Source organism: Rhipicephalus sanguineus, chromosome 1 (genome assembly GCF_013339695.2).
Source record: "Rhipicephalus sanguineus isolate Rsan-2018 chromosome 1, BIME_Rsan_1.4, whole genome shotgun sequence".
NCBI classification, from domain to species: Eukaryota; Metazoa; Arthropoda; class Arachnida; order Ixodida; family Ixodidae; genus Rhipicephalus; species Rhipicephalus sanguineus.
Genome location: NC_051176.1, coordinates 173,400,877 through 173,425,165, shown reverse-complemented (window position 1 = coordinate 173,425,165; position 24,289 = coordinate 173,400,877). Strand labels below are relative to the sequence as shown.

The window sequence follows — 24,289 nt, the reverse complement described above, 5'->3', positions numbered from 1 at the left end:
ACTATTCAAACTATTCGAACTTCCCAAAAACAAATACAGTCAACGTCATATTGAAAGTGACCCCTTCAGATTTTCAATATGCTTCACCTCATTACACTCTGTATTGCAGCGGAGCTGCCTTTCAAGCTCCGTTACGGTCGAACATTGCCAAGAGACAGTCAACGTCTGATTAGAAGTGGTCCCTAGATTTTCAATATGCTTCACCTCATCACACCCCGGTATTGCAACAAAGCTGCCTTTCAAGCTCTGCTACGGTCGCAAGTGTACTCACTCAAGAAAACACTGGTTCCAACATGGAGATGAAAGATAAGGCAGAGGTGGAGGCTCAATTAATGCTGTTTTGGACCTGAAATTTGGGCAGGAAGTCCGAAAAATTGGAAGCCGAAGCTTTCTAGCATCCAAAATTTCAGATGTTCTTATATATCGACGTCTACGAGGCAGATTTGGAACTCCGGACTTGAAGGGAGCACGCCCTTGTCCGCCACATCAGTTGGGCTTCCACAGAAGTTGAAAGAGGAGGAGAGGCTGAGGAAATGGCATCTTTGCCTATCACGTGTAAAGTGTTGTCGGCAACACTTTGGTTGCACCAAATCATGTACACAGGCGTCCACTGTTAAAGGGAACATCTGAGCGTGTGGCGGCAGCTCGGCGCCACCGCCGGCCAGCGGCTGCAACGAGTTCCGCGCAGGCGCAGTGCGCGCTGTAAGTCGTGCTCTTTTGTTGTCTGCTGCCGTCTGCTTCCGCACTGTGAATTGATGCGAAGCGAGCCGCTGACGTGACGAAAGAGCACCGGGCACGGTGCTCACTGCGTCTGCGCAAATCTCGTTGCAGCCGACGGCCGGCGGTGGTGCCGAGCTGCCGCCACACGCTCTGATGTTCCCTTTAAGAGTGGACGCCTGTGTACATAAATAGAATTCGGCCTCTACATTGCCTCATTCTTGATGAGACAACTATGAAACACCACCCTGCCAGTGCTTCATCAACCTAGCGAAAAGAAACACTTTCATGTTGCTATCTCATAAGAATATGCTTAGGAATCCTCTCTAACTTTTTTTTTCTGCAATTTCGCTTCAAAGTATTTGAAAAATATCAGAAAAATATTCGAATTTGCTTTGCACCCAAAATTTTGCTATTCGCACAGCTCTAGTTAGAACCCATAAACAATCGAACCAACCTATAGGTTGTGGGGATCGAGAGCGTCCTCCTACCTGGCGCCTCGTTCCCCAGCTGCCGCGCGCGTGCCGGCCGCGTAGCCCGGGCGCACTTAGGCACCGGCAATCGCCAAGATGGCGGCCAGGGCGCCTCTTTGTCTGGGCGAGCCAAGCGTCGGCTCCGTCCCGCGCTGGCATGTCCGGGCACGCTACGCTGGCGCGCTGCGCGGGCCTACGTCACAACGCAGCGCCATTCCCCATTGGGCCGCTGGTGACATCCTCCTCTCCTACGAGCTAAGATGCGCCCGACGATTCGCTCGTGGCGGGAGATGCTCTCAGGCTAGCACGAGAGGTTGACGCGCTGCTCTAGCAGGCGGCTTCTCGTTCGTGTGCTCGACCGCTGCCCTTTTGTGTGGTAGTCCTAGCGCCGCTGGCAAGCGTACTCGTTCGGTCTTGCGGAGTTCCCCTTACGGCCTGCAAGCCTGTGAGTGTCGTACTGTGCTGCATCTTGGGTTAATAAACCCGTTGTTGCTGTTACCCTGCCTCGTGCGTGGTTTCTGCGCCGTGTCGGAGAAAACGACGAACCCCAACGTTACTAGAACAAACTCAGTTTCAGAGCTCCGTATCTCCGCCAGCGGAGGAGGGTGGTCCGAACGGCGGTCGCGAGAACTAGCGGCGCTGCAGTTCCGTCTTGCGCCACTATCGGCGCGTCGTCTGCTGCCACGGCATAACGCTGCGGTCCGCCGCGCAGTTGCTCGCGGCAACTTTCTTAGTGTACTAGTTAGGTGGATATGCATAATGTCGTCTGTATGTATTGTCCCGCGTGCGTTGTTCATTTATTGGCTAAGAATTGATGTTCGGTCTATATTGCCACGCCCACTTCTTGTTTTATTTTGATGTATTCGGGTTTGACCAGCAAGGAGGGTTATCACCGCTCGACGCTGTCCGCGAAGCAGTGTTCGAGAAGCTTCGCGATTGTAATAGATCGTTTTGGAAAGATTACGCGCTGCACGCGAATGTTCCAGTTTTGCCGAAAGATAACGCCGCTACCAGCGATATCGCTGGAAAGCTCGATAGCGCCTGTATAAAAGCAGACGCGCTTGACCGCTTGTCAGTTGATCGACGGCCGACGCTCTGTTCGCCGCTATCAGTGTATTGCTGTAGTTTGACTTTCAGTTTCCCGACCACAAGTTCGGCCAAATAAAGAGTTTCATCTCGGACCTGCTGACTGCTGCCTTCGTCGACGTCACGGCCCTGTGACAATATTTGAGCTGTCTACATTGCGCTTAACTTCCAAGCATAGGAGTTTCTAAGCGAATGAGGGTTTTCAGAGTAATTTTTATAACTACCACCACAATTTTAGCCGCTGCCGTCTTATCTAGACCAAGAACAACCCAACACGTTTGTAAAAGCCTTTATAGTGCACAAAGAAGCGTACATACTCGAGATACAAAAACGTTCTAGAAAAACAGTTCTCATGTTTCTACAATTTATTAAAAAAAACTTTCTCGAAAAACATCACCAATGCCTTGCAATGCTTACAAGACACGTTTTCGCGACGGTTAAACGGATACTGACCCAAAATCGAAAAATTTTACGAGAACTCGGTAAATGAAATCTCAGTGTGCTATTACATCGAATAGATGTCGTCTCTGAGCAGTTATTTCAGCGGATAGTTGTATTTTCGGTGTCTCATCTTTCTACGGTGCCTTAAACAATTCGAACAGATCGGCCGTGATGTGAGGACCGAGCAATTATTCGAGCGTACTCTGTCGCTAGAAGAGTCGTCAGTATTCAACTTCAGTTTTTCAACTTCACCGAGCAGATGATCCATGCCCGCAGCACGTTACACTGTACGACAGCCGTTTGCGTTTCGTGCTGTAGCCGTTCACTACGCAGTTAAACTGCTCGTCAACTACAATTATCTTTTGCACAAGTAAGTATCCGTTCCCGAAGCAAAGTGTGGGATTGGGCTAGTTGGTATTCCATTATTAAACTGTTCAGCGCAAAAAATTTGACACGGTACACATAGAAAAGACGAGGACCAGCGCTGGTCCTCGTCTTTTCTATGTGTACCGTGTCAAATTTTTGCGCTGAGCAGCCCGTTCCCAAGCCGGCGAGTGTAATATATTCCGCACATCTTGTTCAATACCTCGTCGAAAAATCTCTCGAAAATCCACTGCTTTGAAGGCATAGCGACAGCTGACAACTGATCGAATGTTAGTGTGATGCAACTCAGTCTTGGTAGCGTATATAGGTAATCGCCTGCCTTTCGTTTTGCTGTTCTATTTCTGGCGGCTCCTCCAAATTGGGCACTGGGCTTTCGCGGGACGCCGTGCGTTTTGGGGGGGAGTTGCGCCTAAACACCGAACATTTTGGCTTTGAAATGGGGGGTGGAAGTGCTGGGAACAAGCGCGGCACGGCACCTGGCCCGAGTTCCCACGTTCCACGTGCCATGGGATCAAAACTTCTTGTCCCGCAACGACACGACGATAGTGCTTTACAATGTCGCCACTCTCAAAATGAACGTCACAGACCTTGCATTTCGCAGTAAGCTTTCTATCTTTGCGATGCGAAGCTTGAATGGCGTAGGGTCTTTTGGAGGTCCGAAGAAGTGTCATGAAGCGGAGTCGTCGTTGCGGTAGCCGCTCTTGCAGCCCGGCGCAAAGCAAGTCGGCATACCGCACTGTGAATCTGTTCGCCCTCGTTACGCATCGTACATCATGCACGTGTCTTCGAACAAGACGCTAAGCCTGGTCAAGAACAGTCGCAAAAATGACGAGCTAACAAAGCGCAGACGACGCTGTAACCCACGTGCGCTCGTACATCGGCGGCGCCGATCACAACAAGCGCCAGCCGCGGGAGCTAGACGTGACTGCAGCGCCACTAGTTCTCACGACCGCCACGCGGACCGCCTCTCCGGCGGAGCTTTTAAACTGAGTTTGTTCTAGTAACGTTGGACGAACCCGGCCGCAGCGTCGTCGCACGCAGCGGCAGTGGAGAACGTCGCGTCCCTGCACGGTCGCGCTCGTAGGTAAGCCTAGTGCAAACCTATCTCCACATAACTGGCGCCCAACTTGGTTTCGGCATGGCAGCGGAGCAGTCCCTCTCGAGGCGCTCGTTCCTGCTCGATCCCGTGGCGACGGACTTGATCACGTTCGATGCGGACGACGCCGGCAGCACGAGGTAAGCTCGCCTTAGCGGCCCTCGGCTCTCGGCCACCGGGAGAGATACCGTCTTTGGTGCCTCCATTGGTGATAACCGCTCGAATGTGGACTACAGTCCTAGCCTAGCCAGTTTCGGGTTTTCTCAGCTGTTCGAGACACACGCGGAGTGCGTGCTTTCGGGCCCCTCCAATGCGTCGTCTCCGCTCGCTGGCCTTCCTTTGTTAGCAGCGCAGCTGAGTGACCAAACAGCCGCACCGGAACGTCCCTTCCTAGGCCACATGGTGCTGGCGTTCACACGCTCGCTGGCCCGTCGTTGTCACGAGCGTAAAGGGTTGACAGTGTCGTCCGCGAGCCAGCTCGCATAGGCGACACTGTCGTCCGCGTTTTCCGACGATCATTTTCCTCATGCGCGCCTTGGCGACGCTTTCGGCAAATGTGAGCCACCGTGCTCCGTTGTGATTCGTTTGCCTGTCGCATGAGGCATCATGTGTCCGTCGGTGCGGAAACCCTACTCTTCGCTGTGCCGTTTATTGACCCCTTGGGCCTGGCGTGCATGGCGGAGAACAGGCGCACGACCCTACAACGGCGGCGCCTGCCTCGGAGCAATTAGCGCTGCACAGAACTGCGGCGCGGCTCCGGGTAAAACATTGCCTTCCATCTCGCGAGCAGCACCGCGGTTTCGTGCGGTGCTTCGCGGTTGGTTGTGCGCTGGGAGAATCGCGCGCGCCGACAGCGCTTTGTGCATCTCCTTGGTCTTTCGCTGCCCGTGATTCTCGGTCGCGTCTTTCTCGCGCGCACGGGTATCGTGAATGACTTCCCAAGCGGTGGCTACAGGGTCGTCCCTTTCGGCGCCCTAGAACCATTTGCAACCCTCGTAGTGGTTACCGCTGCCTTTAAGCACGGCACGCCACACGAGATTTCGCTCGCCGGAAGCTTGTCTGCTATGTCAATGGAGTGCCATTGGTGGAGGAAACGAACCCCATGGCGCTAGTCTGGCTTAAGCGCTTGCGCGAGCCCTCGGGCCGCCTCGCGCGCTGGGCGTTGACTTTGCAGCGGTACAACTTTGTTGTGCGCTACCGGAAAGGGAGTTTAAACGTCGTGGCTCACGCCTTGTCGCGTGCCCCCGTTTCGGTGTGACACTTCTGTCCGCCTCTCCCGAGAGCAATCGCACCGAGTAGACTCCGGGGCCTCTGGCTCCAATGGGTCGAAAGGAGCGAACCCCGACGGCGAATTGACTTTTGAGTCGATCGCCTCGGGTGAGCACGTCACTTCGGCCGGTATCCTGTTAAGCAGAGAAGAGATACCAAAGGCACAGCAGTGCGATCCGTTTTGGGCTCCAAGAGCCGTGCTCCCAAGGAGCGGGCGCGTATTGACAGTCTGGTATTGCTGTCGGCGCCGTGTGCCGTTTACGCAGTCTGGTATTGCTGCGGGCACGTTGGATTCGCATCTGTTTGTCGCCGGCGGAGTTCTCCTGCGCTACACATCCCACCGGAAGAAGCTCCCAAGGAGTATTTTAAGGTGGGGGTACCCCGCAGTTTAAGGAAAGCCACCCTCGGCTATTTCCACGACTCGCGGTTGGCCGGACATGCGAGTGGCCGTAAGACTTTCCAAAAGTTGTGCCGCTCTGCTACCTGACCAGGCACTAAACGTGACGCTGTTCACTCCACGTGTGGCAATGCGTGAAGTCTCGTGCGGTCAAGTCCCCCGGGCTCATGCAGCCGCCCTCAAACCTTTTCGTTGCCCACAGTAGCGACTTGGGAGGGGGGGGGAGGCGGTCACACAACCGCAGGAAAACCGTAAGGCTGGCCCCAAGTCACGCCACCGGTAGAACCTGTGGAAACGCACTTAAGCAACCTTTCTCCCACTAATAGGTAGCTGGACTTTCTTCCATACCATGACAGTGAATGGAGAATAAGCGCTAAGGTGCGGCGGCACACGTATGGAAGTGGTAGAAGGCCCTCTTGGCCGAAAATACCCTCTGACGTGTTGTCCAAACCATAACCTGGCAAGCGCCCCCTTTGTTGGGCAGCACTGTCAGGCAGGCACCCTTTTTGGCAAGCCGGCTATGCCGGGGGCACTCCTGTCCACTCCTGCATCGCCCTGTCGTCTCCCTGCGCCTGGCTCTACCGTGCCACCAGCCTCTTCCTGACCAGCTGGCCTGCTGTTCCCTGGTCCTTCCCGCTGTGGCCTGCTTCCTGCCTTCTGGCCTGCAGCCACCACCTCCACCCAGCCTTACCCACCTGGCAGCTTCGGCAGCCGCCCTCGGCGGCTGGTCCGCCCACTCAAGCTTTGGCCCAGGCCCGAGCGTGGTCGCTCCGGCTTCCGTTCCTGGCTGCCTGCTGTTCCGACCTGCCGTTCCTGGTCAACCCCCGTCCCAGCGACTTCCGGCGGTTGGCTGCCGCACGCAACTTGCAGCCACGCCTCGTACGTTCCCGGCTGCCAACCTCTCCAGACCAGTGAACTTCAAGCGGGCTGGCTGCCCGCCCTTGTGCAGTCTTGCCCCCGTTCCTCCTGGGCTGTGGACCTTCTTCCCGGCGATGGGCTCTCCCCGGTGGTGGAACTCGTGGTGAAACTTTCGGTGGAACTTTTGCGTGGCCATGGCCGACCTATGGACTTGTGCCTTCAGGAAGACGACACCCCCCTGTTGGGCTTTGCCCCGTTGGCCAGCCCCCTTGCGGCTGAGCTGACCTTGCCACTTGGCCTCGGACAGCCTCTTTCACAGGCTGGCCTCGGTCTTTAGGAGGGGGGAATGTGGGGATCGAGAGCGTCCTCCTACCTGGCGCCTCGTTCCCCAGCTGCCGCGCGCGTGCCGGCCGCGTAGCCCGGGCGCACTTAGGCACCGGCAATCGCCAAGATGGCGGCCAGGGCGCCTCTTTGTCTGGGCGAGCCAAGCGTCGGCTCCGTCCCGCGCTGGCATGTCCGGGCACGCTACGCTGGCGCGCTGCGCGGGCCTACGTCACAACGCAGCGCCATTCCCCATTGGGCCGCTGGTGACATCCTCCTCTCCTACGAGCTAAGATGCGCCCGACGATTCGCTCGTGGCGGGAGATGCTCTCAGGCTAGCACGAGAGGTTGACGCGCTGCTCTAGCAGGCGGCTTCTCGTTCGTGTGCTCGACCGCTGCCCTTTGTGTGGTAGTCCTAGCGCCGCTGGCAAGCGTACTCGTTCGGTCTTGCGGAGTTCCCCTTACGGCCTGCAAGCCTGTGAGTGTCGTACTGTGCTGCATCTTGGGTTAATAAACCCGTTGTTGCTGTTACCCTGCCTCGTGCGTGGTTTCTGCGCCGTGTCGGAGAAAACGACGAACCCGGCCGCAGCGTCGTCGCACGCAGCGGCAGTGGAGAACGTCGCGTCCCTGCACGGTCGCGCTCGTAGGTAAGCCTAGTGCAAACCTATCTCCACAAGGTGTGTGTGTACACTTCTCTCTACGGGTATAAAATAGTATTTTCATGGACAACGTCAAGACATTAAGCAAACTTTTAGACAGTCTTACCTAGTTGATATGAACTTATATATAGCAAAGGGGGGGAGTACCACCGCTGAAGCTCACCCATGGCACTTTGTGGTTTAAGGCTGGCCTTGGGTCTAACTTCTTTTTCCCAATTTCTGTCTTTCATCTCAAGACAGTGAGTATACATGCTGCTTTGAATACAACGTTGTTAAATAAACTACTACTTTTTCTTTGTCTTTGCATAAAGTCCTATGGATGAGTCTGTCGTGTCCATGCGTTTATGTGCTTTTTACTGAGTGCCAGCAATGGACCGTGCTCATCTGTCATGCCACTACCTTTGAAAAAATGTTTTGTAGCCTCATTTGATATGTTGGACACTTGGTTATAGCTTTGCCAAAGTGCAGTGGGCTTGCAAGACTAGCCATGGCTTGTCAGAGATGAGTCTCTCAGTAAATGGAACTGCTGCTTAAATGGAACAGCTGCCTCTGATATGATTGTTTTCGTACTTGTATTCTCCACCCCTGGTCATTTCTCAGTAAACAGAACATATTTTCCTGGTCCCCTTCAGGTTCCGTTTAATGAGAGTCCACTGTATACCTGTAGCATTGAGTAGTTGCAACAAAACAAGATACATATCAGTTCTGAAATTTTCTAGTCAATGTTCATAGTTCTTGTTTCATATTTTTTGGACACAAATTGTGAATTTATTGCTTTCATGTTATACCTTCAATTTACTAAAATTGCTTCTGATGTGCGATTAGAAAAAGAAGCCTTCAAACACTTTTCTGGATATTTTGCTGGAAGTTTAAGGGTAAAACTGGGCCATTTAATGCCTGTAATGAGAGTTTGCATGCTAGCAGCCATATGCACTCACTGTGCATATGGCTGCTAGTCTCGTTGTGTTATATGTTAAGCAGAAAAATTCTTTACTGTGCGCCTTTTGTGTGTCTCTAGTTTATGCGGATTTACTTTCCAAAGTAATGTTCAGTCGGTTATCTTGGCAGTTGCGGCCAGCTCGGTTTGAGTGACCAGAGGGATCGGCTGCATCCAACCGTGCTCAAGACTCTTCGCTCCCAGAGAATCAAGCATATTTGTTGTGGAGAGAATCACACTGCTGCCCTTACTGCGGTAAGCATGTGCTGCATTGACTGCATACAATGCCAAGAAATGACTGGTAGTGTGGAAATTCTTTCAGTTTTTTTTGTTTGCCCTCCTTTCCACAAGTTGTGAAAATTGAAGCAAAATCGCAAGTTGGGCTAGTTGGTGGATGTTCATCGTAAAATATATATAACAGCGCAACAGGGTTAGAATACGGACATTCTTTCTGTCCGTATTCTAACCCTGTTGCGCTGTTATATATTTTACGATGTGAAAATTGACCTGTGCAGCACCACGAAATAGATGCTGGCATGATTGGTTGCTCTACGTGCCTTCTACAAATGCATATCCTTCTTTTAACAGCGAAGCTGTTCTTAGTCGAGGCTTTCATGTCCGGGGTCGGAATAGAACTGATCACGTGGCCTTTGGCTTTGCATTGTGGTGAGAGTCAGGCTTGCTAGGGAGGGGAGGGCTGCGCCATGCTGCGAGAGGCACGAGTGTGCTGCAAGAGGTGAGGGCGTGCTGAGAATGTGAAGGCGAGGGCAGAGGATGTCGAGGGGTGAACCATGAGAAACACACCAAGATGGGGTGACGGTGAGGCACAGTGTAGTTTAAAATAGCGTGTCAGTGTCAGTGTTCAGGAGTTCGCGCTTTCAGAATGGCGAACATTTCTCGTTCTCCCGATGAAGAAGCCACCCGCGCGAGAACGGGCATGTCGTCACGAAGTCAACCACGATGTTTGCGTAAAGGAGGCCGAAGCTGAACGCTTGCGAAGGGAAGAGGGAAGACTTGAAGAATTTGGTAGTACGATATTATAGCCTGATGAATGACAAGCATAAGCTTCGCTGTTTCGACAGTGTTCGCGAAGTGGGGCTGGCTGGATTTTTTCTCTTGTATTTTTTTTAATGCTCATAACATTATGCATTTTATCACTCATATCTGTAATTACTTAGCTGACATAAATCCACATTTTAAAAACTTTTCTCGCATATTGCCTGCATAAACAGGTGACATTTGTATGATGTGCACAACATATTTAAAAGCACAGCTTTTGATACCCATAGACTTTACCATACCTGCCAACTCTCCCGATTGTACGATCGCGGCCATAAATCTCCAAATAAACTGCCTCAACCCAATTTCAAAAAACTACAGTAAAACAAAAACCGGTAGGTAAAACAGCACAAACTTATTTGACACACAAAGAAAAGGAAACGTCCACACAGCTAGAAAGTTTTGCTGGCCACTGCTGTTTCCTGTCGTCCGCCGGGCTATCATCCTTTCACCAGAAACGCACACATCCCAACCGCTGTCATTGGTGGGCACGTCCCCCGTTTTATGGCCCAGTTTGGAGAGGGCACAGTAACAGTAGGGGTGCTGGAACGCTTCTGTAGTAGGAGTGTTTCAGTCAGGCCGCCTTACCACTTCGAATGTTTCAAGTCTACGGGCACGGGGCCCTATCCTGGATGCATAGAATAAGTAGAGAGAGATGAAGAAAGAATGAAAAATAAATGGAAACAAAGAAGGCTGCCCAGCTCCACACTTCCTTCAGGCTTGGCACCACTAGTGCAAAGCTGCCTTAATTTTTTATTTCTCAATGACTGCTACATGTTATAGGTGAAAACTACATTAGATAGATTTGGACAATAAAATAGCATGCAGTAGGGTAGTGGTACTACTAAAAATTACGGCTGTGGAGTTTGCTGCTCAGTAGTGACCCTTTGAAGTGACCATTTGAGATAAAGACAATTTTGTTAACCGATCACAGGCGTCGTCTGAAACAATTTTTTGTGAAGCAGGGTCTTTGCTGGCAGATTGAGGAGCAATGGGGAGCATGAATGCTTGCCTCCTTGCTTCCTGAGTGGGGGAGACGGAGAGCATAGAGTTGTGCATGGGCCGCATTTCCAAGCCCGATCTCGGCTCGGCCGCACTCAGGTGGTCGGGCTCAGGTGGTCAAAAGCATTACCCTTAAGCATCAGGCTCAGGTGGTCGAAAGCCCACCTGAGCCCGATGCTTAAGGGTAATGAGCACGCCTGTCAAGAAAAGAGGCCCTGGCTTGGCCTGGCTTCACAGAATAAGGGCTTTGTTGCAGCAATAAAATATCGTTTTACAATAAAGTGGCATTTTATTTAACATATCGAAGCAAATGGCACTTATGATAGTCTCTAAACACAGCTTACTTGTAAAAATAATAAGTTATCCAGTGATTCAGGCTTCACGGAAGAGTGGTGCTCTGGCATCACAAATCCCACCAAACTAAAGTTCCGTTCACTGCTCGCACTGGCAGTCGGAAATGCCAAGGACTTTTTTGAAAGTATGGCAATCTTAGGACATTTAAGCTGCTTGTTCCTGGTTACGGTTACTTCTTGTGCTGGGTACTACAAAATGAGGTCTAAAAAATTGGCCGCGTACCTGCGTGCGTCACTGCAAATGTCGTCGAAAGACGATAGTCTTCTGCCATTTATGTTTTGCCTTGCCTCAGACAGTGCCTCCTCTCTGTTGAATCGGCCGCATCTGGCTGGCATTGATAAAATAGAGCAGGCGCTGCTTGAGATATGGACGCCATCTGGCAGTGGCATTGGGAAACACGAGCTTATGCAGAACCCACGGTCACTGCCAGGTGGCGCCACCATATCGTCGGCAGAGGGCTTTTTCGTGCATAGCGTTGCATTTTCAGCGCAGCCTAAGAAACACTGGCAGAGGGCTTTTTTGTGCATAGCGTCACATTTTCAGCGCAGCCTAAGAAACACTAGTGCCTTTGGAATTGCGGATCTGTGTATTTTCTAGTAAAGGAACACACCACGTAATACTTACGTATTGATGTTGTGGCTCAGATATGCGTAATATTTGTTTTTTGATCGACAGTGTTTGTTCACAAGTATAACCGCAGCTACCAGTTCAAGATGGATGATTCAGCAAGTGCTTAAACTTTGGCCGAGTGGCTGAATCATATGACAGACAGACAGACAGACCAGAATTTCTGCTTTCAAGTATCCCAAGGAAGACTATCGTCTTTAAAACAGGGACAAGTTGACGGAGGGCACAGCATGTATCTTGCGGCGTGTCGTATAGCGGTTCACAAAAAGATGAGAGGAGTTAAGCTAAAAGGTGACAAATACACATCACATAAAATAAGACTAACAACAACAGCCAATTCCTTCACGAGTCATTTAAAACAAAAGACAGATTAGTGTGGATTGCGTTCTAGAAATTTGATTTCTGCATGAGTGAGCTGTGATGAGGGCACGCTGATGCATTGGTCTTTTGCTGCATTGATGAATAGGGCTTGTTGTGAATAGTACTTGTTCCTCCAGAAGTTTAGTATTTAGGTGCAGGGCAGGATATGATTCCATTTATTAATAATTACGAACCTCATCTTGTGGTACTGTCAAATTCTTTGCATTATGATTCCACTCACTAAACTCTGAGCATTGTTTCCTTTTTTTTTTTGGAGTGGGCTGTTTTTGATCATATTGCATACTCGCATCCGAAAACGAAGAAATAAGCTGCATTACTTGCACATGCAGATGCAGACAGAGGGCAGAGAAGCATTGCTATTTTGTGTTTGGTGCGCAGACATGCTTTTCTTTTTTTAAATTTTTTAGAAGTGCAGTGGACGTTCTGTCATTATTGTTTTTGTTTTTTCTAGAGCTGTGCGAATAGCAAAATTTTGGGTGCGAAGCAAATTCGAATATTGAAGTGTGAGTGTGAATCGAATCGAATATTTTTCGAATATTTCTCTAATACTTCTAGAATATTTTTCGAATAATTCGAAGCGAAATTGCAGGAAAAAAAGTTAGAGAGGATTACTAAGCATATTCTTATGAGATAGCAACATGAAAGTGTTTCTTTTTGCTAGGTTGATGAAGCACTGGCGGGGTGGTATTTCATAGTTATCAAGAATGAGGCAATGTAGAGGTCGAATTCTATTTATGTACATGATTTGGTGCAACCAAAGTGTTGCCAACAACACTTTACACGTAGGCAAAGATGCCATTTGCTCAGCCTCTCCTCCTCTTTCAACTTCAGTGGAAGCCCCAACTGATGTGGCGGACAAGGGTGTGCTCCCTTCAAGTCCGGAGTTCCAAATCTACCTTGTAGACGTCGATATATGAAAACATCTGAAATTTTGGATGCTAAAAAGCTTCGGCTTCCGATTTTTCGGACTTCCTGCCAGAATTTCAGGTCCAAAACAGCATTAATTGAGCCCCCACCTTTCATCTTTCACCTCCATGTTGAAACCAGCGTTTCCGGTAGCAGAGCTTGAAAGGCAGCTTTGCCGCAATACCGGGATGTGATGAGGTGAAGCATATCGAAAATCTAGGGGCCACTTCCAATCAGACGTTGACTGTCTCTTGGCAAAGTTCAACCGTAATGGAGCTTGAAAGGCAGCCTTGCTGCAATACCGGGGTGTGATGAGGTGAAGCATATTGAAAATCTAGGGACCACTTTCAATCGGACGTGGACTGTCTCTTGGCAAAGTTTGACCGTAATGGAGCTTGAAAGGCAGCTTTGCCGCAATACAAGAGTGTAATGAGGTGAAGCATATTGAAAATCTGAAGGGGTCACTTTTAATCGGACGTTGACTGTATTTGTTTTGGGGAAGTTCGAATGGTTTGAATAGTAAAATTCCAGTGCGAATCGAATCGAATAGCAAACACTATTAGAAAAATATTGCGAAATTTCGAATATTCGCACGCCCCTACTTTTTTCTACTGATTTTGACATAGAACGAATCATGGTCTTTTTGAAGCCTAGTGAAATGCTGGACGAGATGCAACGTTGGTCGTTTTTCTTCTTCCGTTGCACTCTTGGCTTAAAAAAATGGCTGGCGAAGTGCAAGCTGGCCTGACAAGTTGCCTTTGTCAGTGCTGATTACAATTGCGGAATTTCTTGATTCAAGAAGTACTTTAAAGTCATCAAGCTGACAAAATACTGACTTTATCTTAGAAAGTTGCGAATCCCATCTTGTTGGTAGCTTTTAAGTAATGGTTTTTCGGGCGTTAGTCAGGCTTTGTACGTGGCCCGGCCGCTCAACAAAAACGTACAGTAGCCCAGGCCTGGCCCAAGTCCGTGGAAGTCATTGCGCTACTGAGCCCAGCACATGGGCCAGGCATGGGATTTTGGGCTACCTGGAGCCCATGCACACCTCTGGGAGAGCATGCATGCAACTACTCCAGCCCATCTTATTGCACACTCTATGATTGGCATAGCTGTATGTTTAACACCAGCTGTGCTATGTGCGAACACATTCTAAAATCATGCGCCCCTGTTGCAGAGCAGCTGACAAGACGAAGCAGTCTTTTCAGGCATAAGGCACCCAAAGAAACTAAAGGTAGCGACATCCTTTTATCTTGCCAACAGAGGCAAAGAGCGAGTGCAGGCTCAGTTGTGTGCATGTCCCTACTGGCAGAGCAGAGTCACATGGTACCAATTGCACCATATCCATGAAAAGAAGCGTGCAAGCATCTACACACTGCTTGTTGTGCGTCTTGTTTTCTTGTGTTTAGTTGCCTCAGCACCAGAAAAGGAGATGTTTTTTCCACCTTTGTCCTACATAAAGGCTCAGCCACACTAGAGGAAAAACGCATGTGGCACACCGGCGGCGGTAAAATGCAAGTCTCTTTAGCTGCCATATGGCAACAATGTCATGCCATTTGAAGGATGGGTCCAGGCACGATTTCTCGTGTCTTGCCGCGTGTCGCTTTTAGAAGAGACCAATAAGAATGGCCTGTTCCATGATGTACAGTACTCACGGATTGAAATAAGACAATTTAGGGCTAAGTAATGCACATGTTTTTGTTTTTGCCGCCTTCAGTTTGGGTCATATTGGCGTGATTTCGACTCCCAACGGGTAGATCAGAGCCAACGTTATCTTTAGAGACCAGATTCGTCGCGACATGACGCGGTTATCTCGAGCAATTGCGCATACAAGTCGTTATACTAAAAAAAAATTGATATCGCGTTTGAATCCGTGAGTACTGTACATGCTCAGTAGTGGTGTCATGGGGACCTGCCCAGATGCTTGTTTCACTTCATGTGGAGGCTCGTTCCACACTTTTGTCATCTCTTGTTCAGCCCAAAGAGAACATTGTAGGACAGACTTCTGAATGTCTCCTTATTTGCTGGAAACCTACAAACTGTAATGCATATAAATGAAATAACTGTGTCTCAGTCTGTGATACTTCAAGCTCACGTTGGTGATAAATTTTTATAGCAGTGCCCTCACCAGATTTACTCATGAGGACAATAAAATTCATTTTGTCATAATGGCAGTTTTTTTCTTTTTTCTCATTTGCGTGCTTCACAGTCATTGCCATTGGATCATGTGCAGAAATAGCTGACCTGATTGGAGCGTCCCGAGAATCGATCATCGCTTGCACATGTTAGAGCAGCTTGGTGAATGTGCTTGGGGCCATGCGTAGGAAGCTAGACATGAGAATTGAGGGACAAAGTTTACTGTTGCATTGAACAAAACATTCACGAGTCACATTTAAAGTTGATGTAATCACTGTCTCTCATAAGTAAGCTTCATCTCTAACACGCAGTTGCGGCTACAAAGTTCTGGCTTGTCCTTTGATGTTTTGATAGTGCCAGCAGTGGTCACACCCAGTACCGCCTTCTTGTCTTCTGAACATGGTGGCACAGCAACTTAAAGGGGTACTGACACAAAATCTCGCGGCCGAGATAGCCTGCTGGATCGATTCCTGTGTAAGTGCGTGTACCATCTGCAAAATATCGACAGGGAATAAAGCTTGGAAGGTATTTTATATGAATTTTGAAGTTCGCGAGCGCGATCCAGCATTATAGGCCGCACCTAGTGCATTGATACCCTCGGAGGTGACCCGAGGTGACCCCCCTACTTCCCCTACGTAACCGTTGCAGCCGGTACAAGTTATGATGATGTCGTAGCCGCCATTTCTTTTTTGACGCGCTTCCCGACGAATCACTCCGACGAAGCGGGTCAAACCTGAAGTGATTCGCCACGTCGAAAATTCCTTCCATCCCCGCCGCAAGAAAATCGTCGCCATCAGGCGACGATGAGCCCAACGACGACAGACCGCGCGGAAATGCGTCACTGTTCTGCGTGCTCACGTGACCGAGCGTTTCACTCGCTAGGTGGTGATAGTTGCACCCGGCGGCTTGTCGTTTTTGGAGCTCTGTCAAACCGAAACTGAGGCTGTGTCGGTAATGAGGAGCTTGTAATTAATTATCTGTCGCGCGCTGCAGCAAACGATGTGCCGTGTTATGACTAACAAGCCCCCAGCAACACATTGCAGCAAAAAAACGCGGTGAGAAAATTTTTGTGTCAGGACTCCTTTAAGGGAGCACATAAGCATGATTGGTAGCATGAGTGGTAACAATGTCATCTGTCATAACTCATGTAAGGAACGCCAATAATGTAAACACAATTATGCAGTATCCATTTATTTGCCAGCAGATTATTGAAAAAGAACTCAGTATCTTGTGCCTACATAAAGAGTCCAGAGGTGGTGAAGTTTTACGTGGCTTCCGCTGCATCATTACCCCGGTGGCAGCGCACTTTTCCCCCTGCAGTGGCTGGGTCTTAAGGCCTAGATATAGTCCGGCGTGCTCAGCGCACAAAGTCGCGCGCGACTAGGTCCACTACGCGACGCCGGCTATGCCAGCCTGCTCCGTGATTTTGCACTCTACAGTCACGCGCGCGTGCCACGAAACTGCGCGAAGCCAGCGCCATCTGCTTGAAAACTCGCTCACTTTGACAGCTGCGGCAATCAGCTGATTCAGTGGCGCATGCGTAGTTTCGCGGGCCAGCGGGGCCCCTGTTTTTGGTTTTCGCGCGCGCTTTTCCGCGCTCAATGCATTGTTCGAGTGTTCTTCGAAAACGGCTCCCTTGCTGGCATGGCATTAACTCATCCTCAGAGCCAGAAGATAGCAGCAGTCCTACTAGCGCATGCGCACTCTCTTCGTCGAACGTGTCCGATGTTCCGCATTCTTCGGTTGACGCGTACACACTTTTCTCGCTTTCTGCTTCTCTACCCATGCTTTTTGGTTGACACACGTGTTTTTTCTCGCTATGTGCACTGTTTGACTTTGCATCGGAAACAAATTTCCTCACAAGCATTGCATTCAGTGCTCTGGGAGCCAGAAAATAGCTACATTGGTTGCATCAGAAACAGAAGCGAATCATGTATGTACGTACATACGAGAACGAATTCCGCAGGCTTCCCAGGCGTTCGTTTTCCCCTCCGCGTCACAGCAGTCCATGCTGTTGCTGGTCTACACATGTGATTTTAATCCCTTTGAGTAGGCGCGCAATCGTGTCATCGTCGATCAATCTGGAGTAAAACACGGCCGCACTTTCCGAACGCGGGCCACAAGCCGCCATTTCTCTGACCGCCGCTGCCGCGTGCAGTGCATTGTGGTCTAATGCCAGCCGCGTGGAGCGCGTGAAATAGGAACATGCTCTATTTCCGCGCCGGCCACGCGGAGCGCGCCGAATGTCGACGGGCGCGCCAGCTACGCCGTGATGCCAGACTATAAGTTCTCCGGTTTTGGCCGGCGTAGCTTAACCGCGTCGCGCGTGGTCACGCGTGCACGCTACGCCGGACTATATCTAGGCCTTTAACCCTTTGAGGGTCGAATTTTTTCGCAAAATCCAGTCCAAAAATGTGAAATTTCTTTATTGCTGAAATCAATTCCTCAGACGATTCTATTTCAGAAAAAAATTGTCAAAAATTTTTTTCATGACCGTAAAGTGACAAAAAAATCATTTTTATTGTTACATACACATGGTTTATTCGTAGTCCGCATCAACTCGCCGCGCACGCTTTTCAGATGCCGCTCCTTGATCGTCATCGGAGTCTGAACTCGTCGGAAAATCCTCGTCTGACAAACCGAAATCCAATGAATCAGATTCTGATTCGGCACTTGGGGAATAGTCGGCATTGGAAGAATCGCTGCTCGGCTCACCGGCAGCAGAGTGACCGGCGCGCGCTTCCATAGCGTAAGCGAACTGTGTCAGTGAGCGCACGGAAGAAAACTCTATGGTTGTGCGCCCATCCGGAAAGCAAAAAAAAAAAAGCTACAGTAATCCTTCGTCTTATCGCCAACAAGACGTAGTTAGTTTTTCAGAGACCCCAAAACAGGAAACTCATTCACGGCGGCATCATTTGTGTAATTTAGTGCCGCACGGAAACAGATGTAATCGCGCCCCGGGGAGCAATAAACGAGAGAGTAACAAGCGGTCACCCTTTGAGAGGTTAGAAACCAACTTTGCTGGCGCAAGAAGCGAAAACCACCCGAAGGACGAAACCAAAACCAACCGGACCGCGTGCGTGCATTCTGATGCGCAAGTAAAGCCGCCGCGCCGCTTTTGAAAGCAAAAAAAAAAGAAGACTGAGAGACATCGGCGCATTAAAAAGATTCTGCATATTCCTGAAGCGTGGCAGCACATTCCAAGCAAGAGAAATGATCGAAGAAGGCGCGCGTTTGAAACCAACCGCGCCGTGGGCGCGCTCGGTCGCGCAAGCGATAGCCGACGCGCCGTTTTGCGAAGCACATTAAAAAAGCAACAACGGAGAGACATCGGCGCATGAAAAAAATTCCACGTATTCCCGAAGTGTGGCAGCGCAGGCCAAGCAAGAGAAATGATCTAAAAAGGTGTGTGTTTTAAAAATGAATGCTATGCCGTACATGTACGACAAAAACCCTTTGGTACCAGGAAGCTTCTGCCATACATGTACGGCAAAAACCCTCAAGAGGTTCTACAAGGTGTAGAATTCTGCGGCAAGGGACATTCTCAAAATACTAAATAGTGAGAACAGCACAAAACAGCAGGTGTAAAGAACATTATTAGTATAAACTACGTGTACACAAGGGTTTTAACAAGACTGTTTGTTGGCCTAGTTGGTACTTGCTTGGTGACATCTTTTAGCCGCGAAAAAGCACGTACACAAAGCAAAGAAACACACGACAGGACGGGCGGCACTTCCAACTGAATTAGACTGAGCGCAAACCCAGAAATAAATATACAACATACACACATGCGCAGTCTCAACACCACCTTAGGCTATCCAGCTATCAAACAATCTCTTTTCTGATCCATACAACGTCACCGACGTATCACTGATACACCTTTCTGCTTTCTTTCATATGTAATAGGCTTCCATCAACTCACGCGCAGTCTGATTCTTGCTTCTGCCTATAATCTTGATCTCTTTAAAACGTGGTTGACACTTGCAGGTTTTGCAATGCATAGGCAAATGCGCCACGCCGTCCTTCATTAAATTCAGTTCATGCTCCCTGGCTCGTTCATTAATACAGCGCCCGGTCTGTCCGATGTAAGAGTTGCCACAAGAAAGGGGAACTTCATACACCACGCCTTCTTCACTAAAGACCCCTTCTTCACTAGCAGTTCGAAAGACACAGTGAAATTCTTGTCAGATAATGAGCACTCGCTTAGTAACGCCTTTTCAGTAGATGTGGAAGACCTTTTTTTATTCAATTCCATATATTGAACCTTTTGTTACGGTGAGGACCTGCATAGAAGAAAGCGGCATCATACCCTTTCAAAATGCAGCTGGTGTTACGCTAGACAACTTTTTAACTCGGTTGGAAGCTAACCTGAGCAGTACTTTTATTGGTTTTGACAAGCAGCTTTTTCTGCAAAAACGCGGCATTTGCATTGGATTGTGCATTGCACCGCTGCTGTGCAATATATTTTTATTTAGCGTTGACCGGTTGCTCGAGGAAGCTTTTTATCTGGACAGCACTCTAATCGTTGCTAAGGTTTTTAGGTATATGGATGACTTTTTAATTCTTTTTAACAGACAAGGCTCCTTGAGGCGTTGCGATTATATTTTAAATATTTTTAAGACTCACGGAAAGGGACTGGTTTTTACTCAAGAACTGCCGCATTGTAACACCCTGCAATTTTTAGACTTGAGTTTAACCTTCCATAGCGGGCAAACGTGTTGGCAATATTTTCCGCGTGCAAAGAAAGGGGTAATGCCGTATGACTCCTGCCAGTCAAAAATAGTCAAGCGTGGTATTGCTATGCTCTGCCTGGGGTCTGCTCTCGAAAAATCGTGCACGCACATGGTGCAGGGATCATTCGATAACCAGATCCAGCGACTTGAAGCTGCGAACTTCCCTGACTCGTTATTGACAGCTGTCTCTGAAGCGCTTTTACGGAAAGCTAAGAGTGAAGCCACCAGAGCTGCCACGGGGGAACAGGAAACCGAAACCGTAAGACCTGCTGTGATTCCTTATGTTCATAAGGTCTCCCATAACCTGAAAAGGGTAGCAGGCCGGTATGGGATACCCGTTGCCTTTTCCGCGCCCGCTAAACTGGCTCAGTTGTGTCCGAGAACTGCTCGGGAGGAGGCGAGCCGAAAGGGATGCGGCAAGAAACATGGCACGACGTACGGAAAATGTGCCAAAGGCGTGGTGTATGAAATTCCCCTTTCTTGTGGCAACTCTTACATCGGACAGACCGGGCGCTGTATTAATGAACGAGCCAGGGAGCATGAACTGAATTTAATGAAGGACGGCGTGGCGCATTTGCCTATGCATTGCAAAACCTGCAAGTGTCAACCACGTTTTAAAGAGATCAAGATTATAGGCAGAAGCAAGAATCAGACTGCGCGTGAGTTGATGGAAGCCTATTACATATGAAAGAAAGCAGAAAGGTGTATCAGTGATACGTCGGTGACGTTGTATGGATCAGAAAAGAGATTGTTTGATAGCTGGATAGCCTAAGGTGGTGTTGAGACTGCGCATGTGTGTATGTTGTATATTTATTTCTGGGTTTGCGCTCAGTCTAATTCAGTTGGAAGTGCCGCCCGTCCTGTCGTTGTGTGTTTCTTTGCTTTGTGTATGTGCTTTTTCGCGGCTAAAAGATGTCACAATACACAAGGGTTCATTGGGCACTACGCCTATGCCAAAGTAAAATATGGCAGAGCTCTTTCTTGATGCTTGACCCAAATGTGAGGGAAGCTATCTCTTGGAAACCTTCGGCAACTATCTCTACTCTGCATAAAAGGTCAAATTGCAATTTAATAAAGTTTAATAACAAATTGCAGATTTTATAGAATTCCTTATATCAAAATGTTTAACTCTACCTGATATTAAGTACACTGCCATGTATAAGGGGGGGGCAACGTTTATACATGGTGTTGTTTTTTAGACAATATAGATTTTTTGTAAAAATGCTATGACAGTCAAGCACCTGTCATCTTTGCACATGAACTCCAATGTGAGGTGTAAATACTTTGCCGCACCTGAGGTTTCATTGAAATGGCTAATTAACTTTTAATTATGAACTTTAAGGCAGTTGTTATTGGAAAAGTTGTAGGACATGACAATTTATGTCATACCAACTTTTTGTAAATCCCAGAAAACACGTAATTTGAGATATTAATAATCAAAATTGAAGGCCCTGATCCAGTCGATGTCAATACTGAGTGAGCTGATCACGCAGGGAATGCTGCCACTGTGTTACCTCACACCTAAAGTTCACATGACAAACATTGAAAAAAGGCGCGTCGCAGCAGAATTTTGGCCAGGAAAAATGGCAAGTCATCTCAAATACACAAGTGGACTGCGTCATTTTTTATGCAGGGCTGCTTTTTATCATCAACAGTAATCGCAGTGGCCTCAGTAAAACCATATGTAACGTTTCTCTTACACCATTTAGAGAAACCTTAAGGTAATTATTAGTTAGATCACACTAAACATTTCCAATATTTGAGCATGAGTAAATTGAAAGCTACGTTGTATTACTCACTCGTAACAAGAAAAAGAACTCTGCAGTTCACTCTGGGGAACGTTCTTATGCTGCTAGTTCGTGCACAGTGTTGTTATAACTACTGCTTGTTTTTTTTTCATCCATCTTTATATGTACATTAGCTCAAGAAACTTGAAACTTGTGCTTGCAGGATGGAGGGGTCTTCACATTTGGAGCAGGCACCTACGGGCAACTTGGTCATGGAGTGAAAGTTAACGAGGCAGTACCACGGCGAGTTGTGGAACTTATGGGCACTGCTGTCTCCCAGCTTTCGTGTGGCCGGTGAGCCTTATAGATACTAAGCATGTGAGAATAACCACATGGATGCATTATAGGAGTCCTGAACCACTTCTCCAAGTAATCATCGAATGACCTCAGTATCGGAGTTTATTGCCTCATGAATTGATTGCCGCAAAAATTTTTCCAATCTCTTGAGTATAAGCAGAATTACAGGGATATGTAGCACGCATTTTTAAGCGCTTTCTCTCTTCTTTCATCACAACGAGCATGCTAGAAGCTACTTGGGGAGGGATGGTACGGAGGAAAAAAGCTAGGTCATGCGGGCATCACCACCTTGATCACGCATGCAATGTTATCGCTCTCTCCCGTTGCAGTTCCTGTGGGCGCTTGTGTGACCTTACTGTGTAATGTTAGTTACGGAGCACGTTGACTACGGAGTGCGGTGCCGGTGCATGGTGGCATCCTGTGGCAAGAAGCGCATCTGATCCAAACACCACTCTTGATTTATACAGTAAAACCTCGGTGATACGAATCTTGCGGGGTTACCAAAAATATTCGTATGATCCGAAATTCGTATCACCAGAAAACATGGAAAATTAGTATGTAACAAAAGAAAGTTGGCATACGTTTTGATTCAGTGTCTCTCAGGGCCTCGGCGACGTCATGAACAGCTCCGAATGATTGCCAGTAAAGTTTTTAGACGTCAACGATCATACTTGTACTCATAAATATACGGTGCATGCGCGCTTGTGTAATTAATGAGCCAGATGTGTTGTGCCCCGTGACCGCTAGTAGCCCCTGCTGAATATTACTACGCTTTTCTGCATGACAACAAAGTACTGTGGCGAAAGTGACTTAATCGCTTTGCACACGATAGAGGCCAAGCTCATTCGCCAAGACCACCCGCTTCGTCTCTTGAGGTCTTCATCCACCTTTAATGGGACTTCATGACGGACCCGCAGCCTCAGTTTCAGTCTTGTTTCATAGAACGTCTGATTGCGGGGACATGGCTTGCATCGACGTGGCAGGCACGTGTTAACACAGTACAAAGACGCTGCTGCCTCGAGCACAGGAGCACGCGTCAACGCGTTGGCAGAAAAAAGAAAAAGAAAAAAAAAGAAACGCAACGTCAACGTCATCTGTAATCTAAACACGAAGGTGCCTAAAGGCATCCAAGATTTGCGCGCACTATCTCGGAGGCAACGACGCACCGTTGATGGTCACGCAGCGCGCATGCCCGCGCCCTCGCTTGACTGCCGCGCCTTCCGCGACAGCGCGGACAGCACCTGTTCCTGGCCCGTGGCCAGGAATTTTTTTTGGGGGGGGGGGCACTTGCTGAATGCCCGGACTATTTGAGAAAAACGCCTATTTTCATTATTTATTTGTGGTAAAACACCATGTATAAAAATTTCGAGGCCCCCTCCCCCCCCCCCCCCCCCCCCCCCCACTCCCTCCCTGGCTACGGGCCTGACCTGTTCGTACCTGTGCGCTAGCCTACGTTCGTATCAAACGTCGGGGAGTGCAAATCGGTTCGCAACAACCGTACTCCAATACATTGCAGGCTAATGGGCCTTGGCCGGGACCACAGAAAAATTCGTATCACCCCGAAATTCGTACGAGCCGTGATCGTATCACCGAGGTTTTACTGTATTGGCTATTGGCCAATACATGCTATTTGTTGTGTGATGCCAAACAGCAGATGCCGGCAGCTCCGAAGACAGTGAGCACAGACCTGTGTATGAAAAGAGGGCCTGAGAAAATGACAACATAGTGCTCTGCTTCTAAACTCTCCTTGCTGTGCACGACTGCAAAATTTGATTAAGCTGTTCGTAGCATTGTCTGCTTTCCACAGGGTGTGTTCTTTTGCCAAGCCCAAGGGGTAGTTCATGGCCCCTTTGAAGTCCATTTTGCCTTCAGTGTCCCGAAACCCCTGTGCTTTGAAAAATTCTGCCCCATTGCTTTGAACTGCAGGGTGAAGCCTTGACAGAAAAGTATCAGGTGTTCAGCTATTTTCTCTGCCTTTCCACATCCACCGCATAACGTGTCTATCCCTTGGTACTTCGCTCAGTACGTCTAACTCCGCAATACTCCTGTACTGGTTTCAAACAACAAAGAGCTACTCCTATAGTTATGGTGGATCTTTTATTTGGCAATTTCCTTCTTCAAAGTTTTGTAGGTCTTTAGTGTAGTGTTCCATTCCTTTGGAGTTGGCCTCCAGCTGTTGTACATGTATTTGCTTGGCAATTTTCTCGTTCGCCTTCTCCATTTTGTACAAACATTCCTCATGCACAAGTAGCTGAAAACCGTCCTAGCCCACCGCCCCCAGCAGAATTTACATTTCTCTCATACTAAGGTAATTTGTTACAGCTCATGCAGTATTTTATTGTAAAATGAAATCGTACTTGATTTAGCTAATG

At 48.7% G+C, this 24,289-nt stretch overlaps 1 protein-coding gene across 4 annotated transcripts in view; it reads left to right on the top strand.

Moving 5' to 3' along the window:
• LOC119402474 (probable E3 ubiquitin-protein ligase HERC4) overlaps positions 1-24,289 on the top strand; it is a 203,116-nt gene that overhangs the window by 25,634 nt on the left and 153,193 nt on the right. For 3 of the 4 annotated variants that reach the window (XM_037669632.2, XM_037669639.2, XM_037669628.2), the window contains 2 exons: positions 8,770-8,893; positions 21,784-21,914. In XM_037669632.2, the coding sequence (XP_037525560.1) occupies positions 8,770-8,893; positions 21,784-21,914 (255 nt within the window). Of the gene's footprint in view, positions 1-4,224; positions 4,338-8,769; positions 8,894-21,783; positions 21,915-24,289 lie in introns of those variants that run through there. The other variant, XM_049417841.1, reaches the window with a different exon arrangement.